Source organism: Conger conger, chromosome 19 (assembly GCF_963514075.1).
Source record: "Conger conger chromosome 19, fConCon1.1, whole genome shotgun sequence".
Taxonomy (NCBI): Eukaryota; Metazoa; Chordata; class Actinopteri; order Anguilliformes; family Congridae; genus Conger; species Conger conger.
The window spans coordinates 5500753-5523769 of record NC_083778.1 but is presented as its reverse complement, the minus strand read 5'-3'; the positions used below and the strand labels follow the sequence as shown (position 1 = coordinate 5523769).

General features: G+C 48.8%; 1 protein-coding gene across 1 annotated transcript in view; it reads right to left on the bottom strand.

Moving 5' to 3' along the window:
- Positions 1 to 23017, bottom strand: part of LOC133118917 (plexin-B2-like) — an 86325-nt gene continuing 63308 nt past the window's right edge. Inside the window, exons 16-36 of the mRNA XM_061229215.1 lie at positions 22676 to 22812; positions 19933 to 20115; positions 19118 to 19223; positions 17932 to 18135; positions 17229 to 17408; positions 16055 to 16191; positions 14933 to 15033; positions 13449 to 13678; positions 11826 to 12007; positions 10604 to 10670; positions 9886 to 10032; positions 8016 to 8172; positions 7566 to 7666; positions 6118 to 6202; positions 5185 to 5336; positions 3966 to 4126; positions 2157 to 2304; positions 1987 to 2051; positions 1462 to 1537; positions 662 to 736; positions 1 to 155 (exon numbers count right to left, since the gene is read on the bottom strand). Of these exons, the coding sequence (XP_061085199.1) occupies positions 51 to 155; positions 662 to 736; positions 1462 to 1537; positions 1987 to 2051; positions 2157 to 2304; positions 3966 to 4126; positions 5185 to 5336; positions 6118 to 6202; positions 7566 to 7666; positions 8016 to 8172; positions 9886 to 10032; positions 10604 to 10670; positions 11826 to 12007; positions 13449 to 13678; positions 14933 to 15033; positions 16055 to 16191; positions 17229 to 17408; positions 17932 to 18135; positions 19118 to 19223; positions 19933 to 20115; positions 22676 to 22812 (2799 nt within the window). The 3' untranslated portion in view covers positions 1 to 50. The remainder of the gene's footprint in view (positions 156 to 661; positions 737 to 1461; positions 1538 to 1986; positions 2052 to 2156; positions 2305 to 3965; positions 4127 to 5184; positions 5337 to 6117; positions 6203 to 7565; positions 7667 to 8015; positions 8173 to 9885; positions 10033 to 10603; positions 10671 to 11825; positions 12008 to 13448; positions 13679 to 14932; positions 15034 to 16054; positions 16192 to 17228; positions 17409 to 17931; positions 18136 to 19117; positions 19224 to 19932; positions 20116 to 22675; positions 22813 to 23017) is intronic.

Below are 23017 nucleotides of genomic sequence, written 5' to 3'. Positions count from 1 at the left end.
ATGAACCCTGCGTCGGCCCTGAGCTCCACCCCACGCCCCTCGCGATGGCGTTAGAGGTCCGTGACTTTGTTCTCCAGGGCGGCCGCTATCTGCTGCAGCCTCATCGTCAACTGCCCGCTCTGAGCAGCAGGGTCCTCCTCCAGTGAGGCTATGATCTGGAGCGGGGGAGAGGGGGAGAGAGAGAGGGAAAGAGAGAGAGAGAGAGAGAGAGGAGAAGAGAGAGGGGGAGAGAGGGATTGAGAGGGAGGGAGGGCGGGAGAGAGAGGGGGACGGAGGGAGAGAGAGGGGGACGGAGGGAGAGAGAGGGGGACGGAGGGAGAGAGAGGGATTGAGAGGCAGGGAAAGAGAGAGAGGGAGGGAGGGAAAGAGAGAGAGAGAGAGAGAGGGAGGGAAAGAGAGAGAGAGAGAGGGAGAGAGGGGGGAGAGAGGGGGAGAGAGAGGGAGAGGGGGAGAGTGAGAGAACAAGGGGGGAAGGAATGATGGAGAGAAAAATGGAAGGAGAAAAGGAGAGGGAAAGTGAGAAACAGAAACTGTTAAACTGTGTTCACAAACAAAAATGCTTTTGAAGAAAATATACAAAAATTGAATTTGTTTAACATTGGCGAGATGCCCGGATAGGCACATACTTCTGCCCAGTTGAGGGAAAGAAGCGGGTACCTACCCCATCGTAGTACTTGCTTGCGTACTCGTACAGTCGGTGCAAAGCCACTTGTGTGTTGAGACCTTCAGTGTGGGCCTGGAAGACGCAAATGCACGATCAACATGAGGGTGTGTGCTTTATAAACATTATGGTCTGTGTTTTATAAACATGAGGGTGTGTGCTTTCTAAACACGAGAATGTGTTTTATAAACACGAGAATCTGTGCTTTAGCAACATGAGAATCTGTGTTTTATACACATGAGAATCTGTGTTTTATAAACATTAGGGTGTGTGCTTTTTCATTCTGCCTGCACAACACAGATTCTAAGGCTGTCACGCTCAGAGCCGTTCCCCCAAAAACACATGACATGCGTAGTGCGTAATGCCTGTCACATAATGCTTGTAATGTAATGCTTTCAACGTCATGCTTGTAATGCTTGTAACACGAGTGACGTAACACTTGCAATGTAATGACGGACCATAAAGCAGAGGCTGATCAGCAACCAAGAGGTCAAACTGATGGCTGTGTGATGGCTGTGTGATGGTTGTGTGATGGCTGTGTGATGGCTGTGTGATGGTTGTGTGATGGCTGTGTGATGGCTGTGTGATGGCTGTGTGATGGTTGTGTGATGGTTGTGTGATGGTTGTGTGATGGCTGTGTGATGGTTGTGTGATGGCTGTGTGATGGTTGTGTGACGGCTGTGTGATGGCTGTGTAACAGTTGCATAACAGTTACTAGCTTAAGGTTAAGTTCTGAGCTGGAGGCCCAGCAGAAAGGCTGACCGAACCGGATTGCTGATGTCGGAGCTGCCCGCTCTTACCCGCGAAACTTCCGCCAGGTGCGTGTTCATGTCCTGGTCGCTGACCGGGACCATCTGCCTGATCCCGTTGTAGTAACTGCGGAGAGAGAGGACCACGGGCGGTCAGCAGACGGTCGTGGAACCCCTCGCTGACCGGAGGGCGGGAAACGGACCAAAATGGGACCAGCCAACTTCACCGTTTTACCTAATATCTAGATATCTAGATATTTAGATTGCGGAATAGGACTACCTGCACACTGAACTCCAAACCGTGAACGAAACAAAACAAAACAAAGAACACAGATGCTAGAATCTTGCCGGGTTCTCAGACGCTCCAGTACTGTTGAATCTGCAACGTTTCCATTTTGTGAGCCTATTCATATAAGATGGATATTGTGCGCTGTAACATACCGCGATGTCCGCAAGTATTTGGACAGCGACAAAAATCAGCAGCCCCGTGGCTTGGCTAGCGCCTGATATATACAGTAGGACATAGAGAGATCTAACTGGTCAGTTGAGCGGGCATGAGTGCAAATGCGGACTTACTCGTCCACCATCTTCTTGTACGTGGAGATCTCCTTCGCGTAGAGTAACTTGTTGCTCGGGGAGTCCTGGGACAGAGATGGAGAGAACGCACAGGTGAGATTTTTACCTTTAGGAATGGTGGCTCCTCGTCTGTTGCCCCTCCCCTCACCCGGCCGAGCCCCTGAACTCACCCGGCTCAGCTTGTGCTCGGTCTTGGTGCAGGCGTCCATGAAGGTCTGGGCGATGACCGATAGGGAGGCGTCCACCGTCTCGGTCACATGGACGTCGAAGATGAAGTGGGGGTTCTTCAGGATGTTCACCCAGAACCTCAGCGGCAGGCTGGGGAAGCAACAGCGTCATTAGTCCGACTGACCCCCATGACAGAGCCATTGGTCTGATAGGCCTGCAAATATACAATTGTTTTGGATTCAAATACTTTCCTGTGCCCAATTGATCTTGCCTGCCTCAAATGAGCCAACCAAGAGGACCAGGAGGCGGTGTTTGCATTTCTGAGAGTATTTCGTAGGTCCCAATACACCAGACAAGCTCAGTAAAGTGAAGCAAAGAATTTTTTGAATCTCAAAAAATTATGCATTTGACCCAGGTTTCCCACAGACTCCGGCAAGCCCTGCAAATGCACTCGCGCCATCTTTCAGGGCTGAAAGCTGTGGCTTCTCTCCGATTAATCTCCTCGCAATCAATGTGGGGAAAGATCCAGGCTCCGATTTACTCTCGCCTTTCGCGGCCGAAGAGAAGCTTGCACAAATCCTCTGGCAGAAAAATCCATTCTAATGGCAGAGGTGGATTTTAAACGGGTAGAAAATAGATACAGAGATAGATTTTTGCATGATAGCCGACAGCCCTCCTGACACTAGGCAAAAAAAAAAAGGGGCGCTAATAAACTAGCTAGAGACATAATTATCTTGTTTGTTCAGTGATACAAACGGATCCATACATTCATATTTCAAAATCAAAACGTCTCCGCCGGTTCGGTAGAAACAAACAAAATAAGCCGTCCGCTATAATTACGCCTCTCATCTCCCCGGAACGAAGTGCACTTTTGCCCCCTCAGCGAGTCCCCGTCCCCCCAATTCCGCCTGTCAGTCAATTACAGGCGAGCGGCGACAGCCCTGAACGCGGGTGGGAAGTGTCTCTCCGGGTGGGAAGTGTCTCTGCGGGTGGGAAGTGTCTCTCCGGGGGGGAAGTGTCTCTCCGGGTGGGAAGTGTCTCTCCGGGTGGGAAGTGTCTCTCCGGGTGGGAAGTGTTTTTCAGAGAGACACTTCCCACCCGGAGAGACACTGTAATGTAATGTTCTATTATTATTATTACAACAAAAGCACCATAGTTTTAGTGATTTGTGATTTGGAGGCCCCAGGCAAAGACCACTGTGAGGCCCTTCTCCATTTTGCTAAATCATAGCTAGTGAACAAAAACTCTGTGGAAGCAGCTCTTTTCAGTTAAAGCCACAGCATGAAAGGACAGACCCAAATGAGAATTCTAACTGTTCTAACTGAAGAACTTCAAATGACCTTCAGCCAGTTAGAAGACGAATAGGGGGGGGTGAATGGGGGGGGGGGGCAGATAGGGGGGGCGCTCACCTGTTAGAAGGCGAATGGGGGCGCTCACCTGTTAGAAGGCGAATGGGGGCGCTCACCTGTTAGAAGGCGAATGGGGGCGCTCACCTGTTAGAAGGCGAATGGGGGGCTCACCTGTTAGAAGGCGGATAGGGGGGCGCTCACCTGTTAGAAGGCGAATGGGGGGCTCACCTGTTAGAAGGCGGATAGGGGGGGCTCACCTGTTAGAAGGCGAATGGGGGCGCTCACCTGTTAGAAGGCGGATAGGGGGGGCTCACCTGTTAGAAGGCGGATAGGGGGGTGCTCACCTGTTAGAAGGCGAATGGGGGCGCTCACCTGTTAGAAGGCGGATAGGGGGGCGCTCACCTGTTAGAAGGCGGATAGGGGGGTGCTCACCTGTTAGAAGGCGGATAGGGGGGTGCTCACCTGTTGGTCTTCCAGATGTGGACGGTCTCCTCGTCCACGTTGTCGTGCTTCTGAGCCTGCTCATCCAGGAAGTCGAAGAAGTACTTGACCGCCGGCGGCACCGCCGTGCTCGAGCAGAGAACGCTCCGGAAGAAGTCGTCCACAAACTGCTGCAGCGTGCCCTGAAAACCACGCCGCGCAAGCGCGGTCAGCACGGCCGAGGGGAAAAACACCGGCCACCCTCGCTACTGCCCTGCTGTATCCCGCTCTAAAGCTGGACGTGCCATTTAACCATGCGAGAACATCAAACACAGCAATGCATACATATGAGGGCGTTTGTTCTGAGATTAACAAGCGGCTTAAGATTGGATAAATCCACAAAAATGACTTTAAAAGTCATGTATGACTGTCAGGAACAACAAATTTAAATTAGGTTTTTGATAGTTTTTTGTGGTAATGTTGTCTGTTCTCAGATATAAAAGAAAGGTCCAAGACTACTACCCCCTGAGACTAGAAGATTGACTCTCCCCTATTTGAAATGGATTCAAATATGAACATCCACCATTAGTTACATTCAGTCTGGTCATGCAGATAAGGATTCAGGCGATCCTTCCTCTGGAAAATGCCGCTTGAGCGAGTGGAGTATATCTATACGTTTTGAATCACAAGTACCCTTTTTCTTGTCTCAGAAGTCTATTCAGAACCCGTATGAAATCCATCAAAGAGCCATCTGCGAGCATCCCCCTGCGGTTCCCACCAAGGTCATTTTCGGGAGCGGTCGTTCGATGAGTGCGACATAACGACTTTAACGTTAATGCATAAAGTTCCAAGTTGTCACCCTTTTTGCTGAGGTAACATCACTAAGGGAGGTACATATATAAGCCCATCAAGGTTTGTTGTCTCTCCTGGACTATCCAGCCTATCCAGGATTGTCTCCTGCTTAGTCTAACCAACTGTACGTCGCTCTGGATAAGAGCGTCTGCCAAATGGCAATAATGTAATGTAATGTAGCTCATCAATGTAAGGGGCAGCCTGTAGCCTAGTGGTTAAGGTACATTACAGCGTCCTGCAAGGTTGGCAGTTGAATCCCTAGTGTAGCCATGATAAGATCCGCACAGCTTAACTCCCACATTGCTCCTGGCATGGGGGGGGGGGAGGGGGGGAGCAGGTTGTCCCCTGCTTAGTCTAATCAACTGTAAGTCGCTTCGGATAAAAGCATCAGCTTAATAGGATGTCATACCTTGACGGAGAACAGTCGTGTCAGGTAAATTTCATGAATGGCTTTGGTCATGGATTTGTCCTTCATGCTGCCTCTCTTGGACTTGATCTCGTCAAGCTCTTCGGCCAGCCGGACCAGGTGGAACACCTTGTCCTCGTCTAGCAGGGCGTTTTCTGACGGAGGAGGAAGGAAAGTCCGCCACACAGCATCGAGTAAATCGTTATTTTCCCAACAGGCAACTTTCCTCACAACGTGTCACATACAATGGATGTAGACAGTAGCTATATCATCGTTGACAGAGCATTTACAAACATCCAGATAATTACATTTAAACTTCAAACAAAGCATCGTAAGATTTTCCGGCCAAGTGAAATACTTTGTTTAATAATAAGAGACGATGGTGTATCGTGACAACGGCTACTTCTTAAAGGAATTCTCTAGAACAGGGGTGTCAAACGCCAGTCCTGGAGGTCCGCAGTGCATGCTGGTGTTTGTGGTTTCCTTCCCATCAGCAGCCAATTAAGGCCTTGAGAACAAGGTGTGTGGACTCTTTAGCCAATGAAAGACTTTGAAATGCATCTCTTGTGCTGAAATGCACCAAAAACCAGCACACACAGCGGCCCTCCAGGAATGGAGTTTGCCGCCCCTGATGTAGACCGTAGCTATATCATCGATGATGCAGCTTTTACAAATCACGTCCAGATAATGAAATGTAAACTTCAAACACAGCATCGTAAGATTTACAGGCCAAATGAAGTGCTTTGTTTAATAATGAGAGAGGATGGCACATCGCGACAATGGCCGCTTCTTAAAGGAATTAGCTAGAACGATAGTCCGCTATATTGGGAACTTGGGGACCATTTGAGACTCAGCCAGCTGCTGCTGCTGGCTGTCGGCCCGTTTTGCCCAGTGCCTGATGGGATACGTGGCGGAGGACTGAGAAATGTCACTCACTCTCTTCGTGGCTGTCCTGGTGCTGGTCGAAAGACTGAGGGCGCTGCGCGACTCGGGAGAGGACCACGGTGGCGTTGTCTCGCACCTGCAAGGCAAAACACGGGCCTCAGGACACCACCCCAAAACACGGTCCTCAGGACTCCACCCCAAAACACGGTCCTCAGGACTCCACCCCAAAACACGGTCCTCAGGACTCCACCCCAAAACACGGTCCTCAGGACACCACCCAAAAACACGGTCCTAAGGACTCCACCCCAAAACACGGTCCTCAGGACTCCACCCTAAAACACGGTCCTCAGGACTCCACCCCAAAACACGGAACTCAGACTCCACCCCAAAAAACGGTCCTCTGACCCTCACCCCAAAACACGGTCCTCAGACTCCACCCCAAAACACGGTACTCAGGACTCCACCCCAAAACACGGTCCTCAGGACACCACCCAAAAACACAGTCCTCAGGACTCCACCCCAAAACACGGTCCTCAGGACACCACCCCAAAACACGGTCCTCAGACCCTCACCCCAAAACACGGTCCTCAGGACTCCACCCTAAAACACGGTACTCAGACTCCACCCCAAAACACGGTCCTCAGGACTCCACCCTAAAACACGGTACTCAGACTCCACTCCAAAACACGGAACTCAGACTCCACCCCAAAACACGGAACTCAGACTCCACCCCAAAACACGGTACTTAGACTCCACCCCAGAACACGGTCCTCAGACCCTCACCCCAAAACACGGTCCTCAGACCCTCACCCCAAAACACGGTCCTCAGACCCTCACCCCAAAACACGGTCCTCAGACTCCACCCCAAAACACGGTCCTCAGACTCCACCCCAAAACACGGTCCTCAGACTCCACCCCAAAACACGGTCCTCAGGACACCACCCCAAAACACGGTCCTCAGACTCCACCCCAAAACACGGTCCTCAGGCTCCACCCCAAAACACGGTCCTCAGGACTCCACCCCAAAACACGGTCCTCAGGACTCCACCCCAAAACACGGCCTCAGGACACCACCCCAAAACACGGTCCTCAGGACACCACCCCAAAACACGGTACTCAGATACTCAGATAATGTTTTTGCAAGGTGCTGGATCACAGAAACGATTGAAAATCTAAAAAGTCAATACAAGTACACTAACTTGATGCACCAAGAAACTAATAATAGGTCATTAATTGAGCCATGAAAATGGTTGACTTTTCAACCTCCAGTCGTCATTGACGTTCTGATGAAATCACGACACCTGCTGATTACACCGATTAGTTCCCTAATCAAATGTGTGTTAATTCATGAAATCAGTTGGTGCGGTGATCATTTGGAATGACGCCCTGCATACCCCCCCATCCCCCCCCCCCCCCCCCACCCCCCACCCCCCACCCCCCCTTGGCACACGACCGGGCACCCCCTGGTCTAAACACAGCCGGCGAGATCGGACACTCACGTTGTAGTGCGCCAAGGTGTTCATCCGCCTCCACCTGCCCTCTGTCTGCGACGTCACGTCCAGGTCGGACAGGACCTGCCCGGTGGCCCCTGGGCGCCACTCTGTGGAGGAGACGGGAAGTGCAGGTGAGGCGTTGGCGCTCAAACCGCCATTTCGCAAAACGCATCAACTGCCCGAGAGCACTGCATGATGCAACACCCTCAAACACAGTTCACAAGATGGATGCGGACTTCTAGTTTTTTTTTTTTTCAAATTACTTTGAAGAGTAGGTTTCTTGTTGTTGCTATTCATCTCTTGACCATCAGAAGTCCGAAATGACCTATTGTACCTTTCACGGCTATCCCGTGTAATGCAAAACGGCAGCTAAGAACATTCTCATCACATAGTTATGATATCACACCTTGGGGTTAATAATTCAAGTGGGTAAGATCTTTGGCCCCGCCCACTCACCGAGAGTGACGCTGTCGACCTTGGGCCTGTGGGTGTAGGGCAGGTTCCTGTACACCTGCTCGATGATCTTCTCCTTCACCTGGGAGATGGTGTCGCAGTTCAGCACCTTGACCGGGGACACGTCAGGCCCCTCTCCCTGCACTAGGACCTGCAGGGTCTGGGAGAAGCATCACACCAGTCAGCCGGAGCACCAAAAAAAAAAAAAAAAAACCTGTGGACAAGATGGCCGCCCTCTTCCTCTTCCAAAACTGATGATACGCAAGACGGTGCAATGCTCTCAGCTTCATTCTTGAAAATAAACACATTCACAAACAAATCTCGAACTAATCTATTATCACAGCATTAGCAACAGTAATGGTGGTAATTAATCAATCGCTAAATTGATTCGCTGAAACCTCACACCACAAAAGTATGGGGGGGAAAAGAAACATGGAAAACTCAACAATTAATTTAGAAGTATTAAAGAAGCTTGGTTATTTCACCGTTTATAACTCCTGTTAGAATTAGATCGGTAGTCCCTTTGAGCTTCGCAAAAGCAGTGGGGAAAAAGGACTCGTCAATCAGTGCATTCGTAAATAAATGTAAATGAATGCAAAATGAATGTAAACATGAATGTAAACATGAATGTAAACATGAATGTAAAACTAATGTAAATATTCATGTGAATGAACTATTTTTCCCCCCCCCCATTCTCAACTGTTCTTCAAGCATTTAACATTCAAACATTCAAGCTCTGGCCCCTGACATGCATCTAGTCGTGGCTTTTGAGAAAGACATCAATCAAATATGAAGCCGACCGCCGCATGCATAAATGAATACATCTCCTTCCGCGTGGAAGATGCGGGAACTCTTGCACGTGAAATCTGAAACTAATTTCTCATCAAGATGATGACATGGTGTCGCAACGCTGCTCAGAGTTTGCCCGAAATCACATTACACACTCTCCTCTCCGTGCAAATAAAAGACCTCTGTTGGAAGGAAGTCCTCCTTGGTTACTTTACACCTCCTTATGTCCCTATTAATCACACTCTAAAAAATTGAGAATATTCTATATTTGTTACGCGTTGGGAATTTGTCTCAGCTGTGCCGCATAAGTATTTGTATACAGCTGACAGCTGCATTCTGGGAAAGTGTGCATGACTGTTCAAGTGACGTCCTTAAGTATTTGGACAAAAGTTTAAAGGGCTACGCTTCCAACAAGGTCCTCTCCACATGGATGTAAACACCCACAAATTAATGCGGATATCCCCACTTTAATTTGAGGGCGTTTGCATCTATAAGCAGTGAACCTTTGGGTGTTTCACTGTCCAAATACTTACAGATCTGTATTTATTAATCATAATTTTTCCTTTCAGATCAAAATGAGTCAGGATATGATACAGACCTGGGGAAGGTGACTCCGCTCCAACTCAACAAGATGGTTTATGAATACAGGCCCTGATCTGGGATCAGTTTAGCTTTGTAGTGCATAATGCATGAGGCTATGATATTGACCTGGGAACACTGATCCAAGGACTACGCTCCCAAGTAAACTGACCGAAGGTCAGTTGGAGACTTTTTAGCTCAGAATGACTAAGGTTAGGATGTCTAACTTGCTTACAAAAAAAGAAAAAAAGATTCAAACCATTATGAATCATTTTGATTTATTTTTATTTTTATCTAAAAACATGAATCTTTCCTGAAATGCAGTGTAGTTTGAATGTGTTCGGAGAGGATGAAAATCTTTCCTTACAAAAAGATTCAAATGGTTTGAATCGTGTGGCCTTGTTAGAAGTAGGAATAAGGGTATTTCCTGCATGCGGTTGATGCAGTGTGATCCGCGCACAGTTAAAATGTGAGGCGAGGATGTGGACAGGGCCCTGGGACGTACCAGAGTGGAGTACTCCACGTCGTCCCCCAGCAGGCCGGTGTCGTTCAGGGTGTACTTGGCCTTCTTCAGCACGGCGTCCACTGGGCCCTTCTCCACCTGGTGCTTAATGGCCTTGAAGAGCTTGTACAGGGGCTCCCCGGCAGTGTCCTGCAGCACACAAAGCCCAGCCTATCGCAGAGCTCTCTTGGCTATATCGCGACAGCACAGCCTATATCACAGAGCTCACTCGGGTATATCGCAATAGCACAGCCTGACACAGCGCCAACCCAGTCACTCAGTCATACCATAATAACATTCAGTCTCAGTCACAGAACTTCCTCACAGCCACTGTTATATCACAACAGCATGGCCTCAAACCACAGAGGTACTTCACTGACACTCACCAAAGCCCTTCAGAGGTTGACCGTAAAATTTAGATTTAAGGTTTTCTGTCAAAGCCGTGTCATATGTAACACAGCGCCACATTTTTCAGCAGTTTTTGATGGGATTCTTATTGCAAAGTCAATACTGCTCCCCAAATGACATAAAACGGATTACCTTCAATGTTCAGTGGGCTCCGATGTTTTATTTTTATTTTAAAGTCAGCTCAGCGAACACAAAGAGTGTCCAAAAAATAAAGAATATCTCATGCTGTGCGTTTGAAAAGGCTTGTTCAGGAGCATTTCTCCAAAAGAAAAGGGACATGAGAAACAGGAAAGCCAGGGTTACAGCACAGTACCTTCAGGAACTGGTAGAGACAGATTGACATCCAGTTGCAAAGCATCCTCTCCACCACCGTCTCTGACCTACACGGGGCAGATAAGTACAATCTATTACCACCAATCACAGCAGAAGGAACTGCGTGAACTACCAATCGCAGCAGCGGGAATTGAATGAACGGCCAATGTTTTTCGTGTGACTCGTTAGGAGTTATTGTGTGAGTTGGGGGTTATTGTGTGAGTTGGGGGTTATTGTGTGAGTTGGGGGTTATTGTGTGAGTTGGGGGTTATTATGTGAGTTTGGGGGCTGGGCTGTGACTCACCTGCGGAGCATGAGTTTGGGGTTATTACGTGAGTTTGGGGTTATTGCGTGAGTTTGGGGTTATTGCGTGAGTTTGGGGTTATTGCGTGAGTTTGGGGTTATTGCGTGAGTTGGGGGTTATTGCGTGAGTTTGGGGTTATTGCGTGAGTTGGGGGTTATTGCGTGAGTTTGGGGTTATTGCGTGAGTTTGGGGTTATTGCGTGAGTTTGGGGTTATTGCGTGAGTTGGCGGTTATTGTGTGAGTTGGGGGTTATTGCGTGAGTTGGCGGTTATTGCGTGAGTTTGGGGTTATTGCGTGAGTTGGGGGTTATTGCGTGAGTTGGGGGTTATTGCGTGAGTTGGGGGTTATTGCGTGAGTTGGCGGTTATTGCGTGAGTTTGGGGTTATTGCGTGAGTTTGGGGTTATTGCGTGAGTTGGGGGTTATTGCGTGAGTTTGGGGTTATTGCGTGAGTTGGGGGTTATTGCGTGAGTTTGGGGTTATTGCGTGAGTTGGGGGTTATTGCGTGAGTTGGGGGTTATTGCGTGAGTTGGGGGTTATTGCGTGAGTTGGGGGTTATTGCGTGAGTTTGGGGTTATTGCGTGAGTTGGGGGTTATTGCGTGAGTTGGGGGTTATTGCGTGAGTTGGGGGTTATTGCGTGAGTTGGGGGTTATTGCGTGAGTTGGGGGTTATTGCGTGAGTTTGGGGTTATTGCGTGAGTTGGGGGTTATTGCGTGAGTTGGGGGTTATTGCGTGAGTTGGGGGTTATTACGTGAGTTTGGGGTTATTGCGTGAGTTGGGAGTTATTGCGTGAGTTGGGGGTTATTTCGTGAGTTCGGGGTTATTGCGTGAGTTTGGGGGTTTAGCCGTGACTGAGTGTTGGGGGTTATTGTGTGATTTTTGGGTTATTGTGTGAGTTGGGGGGCTGGGCTGTGACTCACCTGCGGAGCATGAGTTTGGGGTGTTTGCTGTGGACGTACTGCTCCATCAGCTCCAGCAGCAGGGTCCTCATGATGTCGGTGTAGTACTCCAGCTTCCCGTGCAGTGCCACCGTCAGCAGGGAGGCGAAGTACACCTTCTCCCGGGCGTTGAACTCGGGGCGCCCCTCCAGGGTGCGGATGAACTGAGCGCACACACGGGCAGGTGTTACACTCCAAACAACGCACTCGGCTACCCATTCCCGGGCAAGGCTTGCAGTCAAAGCAAACCCATCTAAAACACTGGCTTTAAATCACTGGTGTACAACGTAAATATCTTCCCCTTGCGTTTAAATAATGGGTGCGCGATGTGAATGTTAGCCCACTCACTTTAAATCATTGGTTTTCCATAACGGTATTATACGACTTGCTTTCAGTCATTGGTCTGCAATCAGACCGTTATACAACCAGGCTTCAAATCATCAGATTGCAATGTGAATGCCCCACAGGCTCTAAATCACTGGTTGCGAAAATGAATATTAATGTACATGAGTGCAAATGAATATTAATGTACATGGCTCGCATCAGTAACCCTTCTCAACGGGATCAGTCCTGTTAGCATTGCATTAGATTAACGGCATCTAGCAGACGCTCTTATGCAGAGCGACGAACGGTTGATTAGACTAAGCAGGAGACAATCCTCCCCTGGAGCAATGCGGGGTTAAGGGCCTTGCTCAAGGGCCCAACGGCTGTGAGAATCTTATTGTGGCTACACCGGGATTAGAACCACCGACCTTGTGGGTCCCAGTCATTTAACCACTACGCTACAGGCCGCCCCTGCACAAACTGCACAAACACAGCAGAGGTGCTCCTGTCAGACACATCAGCAGGGGCGGGTACGGCAGATGACCCCGTTTATCGTGCTAGCACGCCATTGGATGACATCTCATGCATGTTCTGCGGCTGACGCGCGGTGCATGTGAAACACCACAACAAAAGCGTTTCGTTTTTTTAGCTGGATAAACATGCCTCGTTATTCACTATACATTGAGGCCGACAATTTTTCCGTTATATAAAGAAGAAGAGAAACGGATTTACAATTGTTGTCGGGATTTTAGTAACGCCCTGAAGGATGTTCTGAATCGACTTCCACCTACTTAAATTCCTCACCCAGTGCATTCAGGGCCAGCATTAGGGAACACGGCGCATACTAATATAAGCAATGTTTTTCGTAGCGAGTACATATTTTGAGGACGCAGCAGTTATGACACAGCCTGAAGGCACATCCACATAAAGAACTACAACCATAACCACGCTGTAACTATGATGTTCTGTAAATAGCCTTTCGGCTATATCATCGGCCGTTTCGCACACGACGGCCTGTAAATTTGGATGGACTCGATTGGCTGCCAGCGCTGTCAGCTGGTTACATACAATAATAACCGCTCCGAAAGCGACGCCGACCACATCGTCCGTCGCGGTCGGTGTGGTGACAGTCGCGGTGTGGACCTCGCCATCCCTTGAAGATGGGAATCGTTTCTGAAAACGACGCATTCATGGTTCCGGTTCTTGGTGTGGATGGGCCTTAGGACACGGCAGCTGCACAGAGGGGCCCCGGGGCGGGGCACGCGCGGGCGGGGGGCCTACGTTGATGAGGAAGGTCTTGCTGTTGAGGAGGTTGGAGAACTGGTTGAGGGCCTGCGTGACGGTGGCCCGGCGGGCGGCGGGCACGTCCACCTTGCCCGTGATCATCACGTCGTTGGCCCCGTCCTTGGAGGGCAGGAAGAAGACGCGGTCCGTGTACGTCTTGAAGTCCAGGAAGGGGATGCGGGCTTCGCTGAGGTCGCTGGTGTGGTCCTCCATCTCGATCATCAGGTCTGAGAGGGGAAGGATCAGCGATCCCATTTCAACCAGCGACACCAGGGGTGGAGTGGCAAATACATCAATTAATTTCTATTTGCCCTCTTCTGTTATTAATTACTGAAGCCGAGTAATTATTTATACGATTTGAAACTAGTTCAGATTCAGAGGCCTATGAATTACAGTCCCTGTATGGTATTGTATTCGGTTGTCCGATCCATCAGTGAACCAGCATGAATGTACACTAGACCTGGGTCAAATGGCAAATCATTTTGGATACTTTTCTGCGCTCGATCAATTGAGCCAACCAAGAGAACCAGAGGGCGGGGGTCTGCACTTTATGAGAGTATTCTACGCATTCCAAGAATCTGTAGAAAAACTCACCAGGAAAGAATTCAGAAAAGCATTGGAATCCAAAACAATTCCATATTTGTCCCAGGTCTGGTGTACACAGCTAATCTCACCTCCACCAGCCCTCCAGGAATGGAACCTCCTCAAACTTCATAAATCATGGAACACTTGACTAGAGTGACTAGTGGAATCAACACTAGGGACTTTGAGCAACGACGGATTTTGGGACGGCTACGGTGACCGGAAATAGATCTGGGCTCTGTTGATCGAGACTTACTCCGCTCAGCTGCCGTAGCCCGCAGATCTACAGCGGGAAACGTAGCACTTTAACGCTACAATGGTGATAGTGACATAGTGACATTTCCATACACACTGGGAAATGTTAAGATTTTCCCATTTTCCCGAAGCGATGTCATCTGCTGTCTGCTCCTCGAGATGACAGTTGTGCCAATGGTGGAGGTACAAACAAGCATTCCCAGTAGGTCACTTTTAAGTTAGCTAGGCTACGTATTTATATGATTACGGTTTATATGTACATGTATAGATAGTTAATCGAGTGAAAAAATGTGATTGTGTTAAGGGTGCCTCAACAACTTTAGATAGACAAAAATAGATTTACCTAACTTTCCCATTCAGTAACGTTAGTTAGGTTTAGCTAACGAACGTTCACGTAACTTTGCTAGCTAGAGTCAAACTGATTGTGTTTCTGGTAACTTAACCTTAACTAATAAGCATTTAACGTAATTATAAGGTTAATTGTAATGGGTAACTAGCCGGCTCAATAGTTCAGCAAAGCTGTTCGAAGTCAGTTTGCTTAGTGACTGCTATGGATTTGACGGCGACCGTAGCCGTCCCAAAATCCATAGTTGCTTAGAGTGTTGATGGACTGGCAGCCATTTTAAGCGCTGCAGAGGGCAGACCTGTGAACTCCTTCTTGCAGCGGTCACGGACGCTCTCCTCCAGGTTGGCCAGCTGGTTCTTCACCTTCTCGTACTCCCTCTCTGCCTGCTGGCTCTTCCTCCTGCGGCGTAAGGTGGCAAAAGCCAAAAAGAAAGGTGAGCTGGGGCACATTCAATCTGAAAACGTTTTGCTGTGGTTTCTTTGTTGAGACGATACGTTTTCTCCCAACGGTGTGCAACGTTTTGCTACAGGCTTTGAGGTGAGTTTGCTCTCATTTGGTGGGTGTGTCAGGGGCGTAGCCTATCCTTGAAAGCCCAGAGAACAGACGTAGCCCGAGTCAATAACACTTTAAACCCCAGAGAACAGACGTAGCCTGAGTCAATACCACTTTAAACCCCAGAGAACAGACGTAGCCCGAGTCAATAACACTTTAACCTTAACCTTTAATAACACCTGAGGAGCAAACCTACAATACTGTGCAGAAGTCTTAGGCACCCAAGACTTTTCTATGTATATATTTACTTATATGTTTATTTTTTTGTGTGTGTTAGTCTAAAAGAACACATTTGAGATTTCCAAATATTCATTTTCCAAAAGATTTAATTTTACAGACATTTTTGTATTTCATTTTAAAAAGTTACATATTACTGTAAGCAATTGACAACTTTTTTCATAAAAACTTGATCAAGGCTTTCTGAGATCAGAAGCAAGGAGCCAACCAAAGTCTGCAGAAGAACTGTGGCAAGTTCTCCAACATGCTTGGAACAACCTCCCTGCTGAGTGTCTTATAGAACTGCAGGACAGCGTTGGCTATTTCAGAGAAGTGATGCAGTTTTAACGCCGAAGGGTGGTCACAAAAACTATTGATTTGATGTTTTTAACTATCCTACCAAATTACTAAAATGTAATGTAAAATGTATAGTACGTTTATTTACGAATTATTTTTGAAAGAATCTTATCTGTACAGACTGTCATACAGGTGCCGAAGACTTTTGCACAGTACAGTATGTCAGTCAGTCCACGCCACCCTTTCGGTTTAACCGAACATTTTTGCTACGTGTCGGTCGGGGCTGAACACGGGCGGCCTGGTGTTGCGTGGCCCCTGCTGCGGAGGTGCATGCTGGGAAGTGTAGTCCTTTCACCTGTAGCAGTAGACGGAGACGCCGATGATGAGCAGCATGGGGATGAGGACGGCGGGGATGATGATGGCCAGGGGCACCTCGTACTTCTTCTCGTACTGGACCTTGCCCACGACCCATTCGCCATTTCCAAACTTAATCTGCAGCGGAGAGAAGGGAGGGAGGGAGGGCGGGGGCTCAGTATGATCGCACAGGTTATAGCATAGCAACACACAAGGCTAACAATGTGGGGTGTGCTACATATTTGTGGCAGTTCAGCCAAGCTGCCCCCTCTAAATCCCCCTGACAATATTATTTCATTTATTCATTATCCTAACCCGCTTATCCTGAACAGGGTCGCAGGGGGGCTGGAGCCTATCCCAGCATACATTGGGCGAAAGGCAGGAATACACCCTGGACAGGTTGCCAGTCCATCGCAGGGCACACACACCATTCACGCACACACTCATACCTATGGGCAACTTAGACTCTCCAATCAGCCTAACCTGCATGTCTTTGGACTGTGGGAGGAAACTGGAGTACCCGGAGAAAACCCACGCAGACACGGGGAGAACATGCAAACTCGGCAGTGCTACCCACTGCACCATCCGTGCCGCCTCCCCTGACAATATGAAATGTTATAAACGTATATTTCTGTCATATTATTATTACTTTAACCATTACTGCCACCATTCGTATTCTGATCATTATCGCTGTTCCATTACTACATGACAAAACATTATGATTTTCACTGTCATTATGAATATTGCAGTAGGGTGCCGGTTCGACCCTGCCCTGTGTGGGTGTGAGCAAGACACTAAACCCTTAAATGCTCCCAACAAGCTGGTTGGTGCCTTGGATGGCAGCCTATCGCTGTTGGTGTGTGTGTGTGTGTGCGTGCGTGCGTGCGTGCGTGCGTGCGTATGTATGTATGTGTGTGAGTGTGTGTGAGTGTGTGTGTGTGTGTGTGTGTGTGTGTGTGTGTGTGTGTGTGTGTGTGAATGGCCATTCATTGTAAAGCTCTTCGGATAAAAGAGCTAAAGGAATGCTGTCCATTAACCATTTAACCCCGATTCAGCAGGTAAAACCACGTCCCCCCCTCTGTTATTTGATCGTTCTCATCATTATCATCATCACGATTCATTATTAGCGGTATTTGCATTGTTGCGGTTGAGAAGCCGGAGCACGAGTCCCTCACCGTCAGATCCAGCTGGTCTGAGCTGGTGTCCCTCTTGGGCCGGCGGGACGGGACGCTGGGCTGGGCGGCGGGGGGTTCCAGGAACAGCTTGTCGTCCTGCAGGGAGGTGACCGGGCACTTCACGTTCCCCACGAACGCCTGGGCCTCCTCGGCCGTCATGGCCTTGGCGAAGCCGTGGCCCTGGGGAGGGAACGGCGGAGGTTTAACCGGGGGCGACCGCCACCAAACCGCCATTCTGTCACCGGCAGACATCGGCGGTTTGTTAGCATGCTAACGCCACCGAACGAATGGTACTGGACAAAATCAGCGGCTTATTATCCTGGTGAGTAACGTATATTCAAAGGGGCGGACAATGTATGTATTATTTGCACGGAGGTTCTACAAAGAGGTGTTCGTCACGGTGGTACAAGTGGGATTGCGACCGTTTCGGTAACTGAAATGCCGACGGGGAAAGACAATTTCACTTGTCAAGCAAAACGTAAAGCAAGCTAATATTCTTCTACTTCAGAGGAAAAATAGTACGATTTAAAGTCACCGAACAAATGTTTCATGAACGAAGCGACAACACAGCTTTTTCTCAACATACCACTTCATCTGCATTATTCACAAATGTGTCGCTTCTACCCCAAACAAAATGACCACTGCGGTCATTTTCCTAACATGCCATTTACACGAGTTAAACTTGTTGCTGTGACGTGCTCACCGTGACGGATATGATGCTGTTCTCCGTGATGACGTTCTTGGTGAGGGTATTGAAGAAGGGGTCGGGGTGGTAGTGGAAGGCCTCCAGTTTGGCCTCCACGTTGTCCAGGGCCAAGTGGGCCCGCAGGCACTTGGCACTTGAGTTCACTTTCGGGGAGAGGAACCGCAGCATTGTGTTGGTCTTGTTTTGCGCCTCCTGCTTGCACTGCCAAAGACGGGAAACACAAGTTCTCTTCCGACTCTCTCGCCTCTCTCGTATTTAGCCCGCGTGCATTTATTGACATCAACATCCTTTAGGGCAGGGCTACCACCCCCGTTCATGGAGATCCACCGTCCTGTAGGTTTTCACTCCAACCCCAACAAAGCCACACCTCATTCCACAGCTGGAGATCTCATTTCGCAGCGAAGTTGTAGAATTAGGTGCGTCAAATTAGGGGTCGATGAAAGACCGACAGGACTGTAGATCTCACGGTTGGGGCAGTCCTGCCTTAAACCCGATTTATACTTCTGCATCGAATCGAAGCAGAGGCCACGGCGTAGCCTACCCGTACGCTGCATGTAGCGCAGAGGCTGCGACGCGTAGTTACATTTCTGGGGAGGTGCGCATCAGGCCACGCCGTAGGCTCCGCATAGATTCGACGCAGAAGAATAAATCAGGCTTCCGGATGGCAGCTGTCAGATTCCGGTCCAGGATGGCCGCAGGGCAATTCGGTTCAGCACCAGAGATTCATCTCAAGTCATTGATTGGATCCACACGTCTTTCTCAAGGTCTTAATTGCCTTCCGACTGAGGGGGGCCACAAATACCTGCAGACGCCGCGGCCCCCCGGGACCGGAGCCTACGCCCATGGGTCAGAGGATGGATCAGGCGTGGGAATTGCAAAATCATTACTCCTTTCTAATTATTTTGCGGAAAGTAGTTTGTCTGATGCCTTAGCCCGGTATCAGCCTGGGAAAGCCACTTTCTTGACCGAATACCCGTAGTCCTTTGTTCACACCCGTCCCGAGTCGGACAGGACATTGTTTTGGATTCAAATACTTTTCTGTACTTGATTGAACTTGCCTGGTGCACTTCAATAGAGAGGAGTAGAAGGCAGGGCTCACACTTCTTCAATATTTCATAGGATTTAATACACCAGGAACGCACGGTAAATCGTGGGAAAGTATTTGAACGTAACGGTTACAAACCGGGGTTTGGTCGAGTGCGCTGGAGCACTCGGAGTCCAGGACCACCATGGAAGCCCTTTGGATGAGGTCGAAACCCTTCCCGGTCACCACGATCATCCTCCCTCCACTGCGACAGGAAAGACATTTTTCGGGAAAATGTAACAACAACACCGATAACACCTTCCTAACTAGTGACCCCCAAAAAAAACGATCGGAGATTGGCAGTTGAAGATAACCGCCCATTCCAAATCCTGAACTTCTGTGACCGAATGCCATTTGAGGGCTCTCTTCAGGCCCAGCAAGCGGCTGCATGGGGCTTAGGGTTGGAATTAGTCTCTAATACGCTCAAATATTTTGTTTGGATTTATCTGAAGATGTGATGACATTTAAAAGTCTACTGTATGTCAAAAAGTGGTTTGTCCTCAGGGGTTCCTAAGCTTTTTCTTGCCGAGAAATTGACTTTATCTGGTATCTGTGATTTGATAGGAGACCCAGGAGCCCCAGGCTGGAGCCATGAAATGAGCCTCAAACCATCGTGCTGCTGCTGCCTAAGTACACTCACCGAGCACTTTATTAGGAACATCTTACTTTATTTCACCTACTTATTCATGTGATTATCGAATCGGCCAATTGTGTGGCAGCAATGTAATGCATACAATCGTGTAGGTACGGGTCAGGTGCTTCTGTTAATGTTCGCATCAACCATCAGAAGGGGGAAAGGGGGGATTTTACGCGAATGAGATGGACACATCTACTCTACCTACCTCAGAATGCAATTCTTATTAAAAAAAAAAAAATTGTGTAGAAGGTGGAGGCAGGCTGAAACAGACACTGACCACAGGAAGCTGCTCTTGGGGAAATAGTCGTCCACTGTGGGGTTTTCCCGGAACTGGAAGGCCCGCGGGACTTCCGTGCTGGTGCTCTTTCCGTACTTTACCGTGACCGCCAGGAGGTCGGAGGGCACCTTGGTGCTCGTGTACTTGCCCACCTTACACGTGATGTTCCTCCCGAAGAACTCACTGCAGAGACGAAGGAGCATTCTTAGGTGAGTCATCTCGAACACGTCATCAGAACATTCGAGTGACAATGTCGCGACTGGACAATGAAAAAAAAAAAAAAAACCTCCTCTTCAAAGGGTTAATGTGTAGTGCATTACTGTAAAGACTACCATTGTATGCGTAAATATATATATGTAAATGTATATAAATATATCAATGGATATGCACTCCAAGATCTTAATCTTATTACGCAACTTAAAATCATGTTTTTTTTTTCCTCAGAAAAAATATTTCTCAAAAATATTTGCTTGTTTTAAGTTACCGTTTGCTTGACACTGGCAAATCTTGCAATGGGTTAAACTCATTGGCTATACTATGGTCTTATTTAGCCAAAAAGGAATAAAAGTAAGAATTTAAGTCGAAACGTAAGACTAAATACTTGTTGAGATTGACATCTTTATTTCCAGTTTTACTGAAGCATATCAGGCAAAGCACAATGACGGTGGCCTGGGAGTCAAACCTGCAGCCGTTGAGTTTACAGCCCCGGGTTCTTTACATTCACATTAATGGCAATCTCTAATCCAGAGCGACGTACAGCTGATTACACTAAGCAGGAGACAATCCTCCCCTGGAGCAATGCAGGGTTAAGGGCCTCGCTCAAGGGCCGGGATGAGAACCGCCGACCTTGCGTGTCCCAGTCATTTACCTTAAGCACTACGCTACAGGCCGCCCCATTAACCGCCCCCCCCACCCCGCGCTGAGGAGGGTGGGAACCCCGGAGGGATTTACACAGACGGGAAGCTTGGCACTGCCCCGACATTCCCACAAATCATTGCCGGTTTTTCCCTCAGGACTGCATTATGGTTTTATACGGACACAGATCCAGGGCTGGCATACGTTCGGTTTCACTCACTGGTTAAGTGAAGCTGCGCTGACACTCGGCAGTCTGGGAACGCTGGTCGTCATGTCGACGGCCGGCGCTCGCAATAACAATAACAATAAAGGGTCTAAAAACGGACACTTTTCTTTGGCGTAGAGCCTTAGAGCTGTCGGCAAAATATTTCTATTTCAGCTCGCATATTCAAGTCACCTTTTTAAAAAAAAAATCTCCAAAGTCTCCAAAACGGACCTCTTATGACAGGTTCAGTGCTCGAGACTCTCTGCTTAATACTAAAATAAGAGAATGAAAAAAAATTCAATTGTTAAACGAATGCAGTCGGTTTAAATCTGCCTTCATGAGTTGTTTGCGTTGCGTTGGTGCTGTGATGTGATGTGAAATGAAGGGGAGGGAGGGGGTGGGCAGGGCCCTGATCAGACAGAGTGGTTATTGATATTTCTTCCAGCATTCCCATATGTGCATCCCTATTAAGATGGGAAGTGACTTCTACCTCCTGGAGTAATGGACGTAAATATAAATATAAATATAAATATAATCAGTTGGTAATGGAAGGGTTCCTCGAGAACAGGCGAGGTGGCTCCAGTCCTGGAAGCCCATTGTATTTTCTGATCCCCGGTGTGTCTCAGTGATTAATTGGCTTAAGGTGCCACGTTTCCACTGACTTAGTTGCTTGACTGGGACCTGGATGGTTGATATTTTTGTGGCCACACAGGGGCTTGAACCACCAGTGTAGCCATTGGGCCCTTGAGCAAGGCACTTAACCCCACATTCTTCCAGGGGAGGATTGGCCCCTGCTTAATCTCATCAACTGTAAGTCACTTTGAGAAAAAGCGTCAACAAAATAACTAGCATAATGCAGTACCGGACCTGGCTAACAACAGTCCCAAAGCAGCGAGCAGATACTGTTCCAGATCTTTACTGCCTGCTCACAGATTAGCACTAACCGCACTGTCCCCAGTGTGTACTGTGAGCTCACAGATTAGTACTAACCGCACTGTCCGCAGTGTGTACTGTGAGCTCACAGATTAGCACTAACCGCACTGTCCGCAGTGTGTACTGTGAGCTCACAGATTAGCACTAACCACACTGTCCCCAGTGTGTGCTGCCTGCTCACAGATTAGCACTAACCGCACTGTCCGCAGTGTGTACTGTGAGCTCACAGATTAGCACTAACCACACTGTCCGCAGTGTGTACTGTGAGCTCACAGATTAGCACTAACCACACTGTCCCCAGTGTGTGCTGCCTGCTCACAGATTAGCACTAACCGCACTGTCCCCAATGTGTACTGTGAGCTCACAGATTAGCACTAACCGCACTGTCCGCAGTGTGTACTGTGAGCTCACAGATTAGCACTAACCACACTGTCCCGTGTGTACTGTGAGCTCACAGATTAGCACTAACCGCACTGTCCGCAGTGTGTACTGTGAGCTCACAGATTAACACTAACCACACTGTCCCCAGTGTGTGCTGCCTGCTCACAGATTAGCACTTACCGCACTGTCTCCAGTGTGTACTGTGAGCTCACAGATTAGCATTTACCGCACTGTCCCCAGTGTGTACTGTGAACTCACAGATTAGCACTAACCGCACTGTCCGCAGTGTGTACTGCCTGCTCACAGATTAGCACTAACCGCACCACCCCGCACCCCCCACCCCCCACCTCCATATGATGTCACACTTACACAGAGCAGGGCACTCCTCCCACCGTGATGGCGAGGTCCTCTTTGGCGGCCGTGTCCAGGTCCTTGCCAAAGATGGTGATCACCGTCCCGCCGTCTTTCGGACCTTTTGCCGGCTCAACCGTTTCAGGTTTCGGGTCCTGGGCAGATGAAGCCAGAAAAGCCGCAGTCACACACAGCCATCATTGCTGGGTCAGAACTTGGTTTACAGTCGTCCTAGTAACGGCACTTTAATCACCAATAACCCACCCGCACGGCAACACTGCACATTTCATGTCCGTAGTTCTTAAGGTTAAGGGGGGGCAGCCTGTAGCGTAGTGGTTAAGGTAAATGACTGGGACCCGC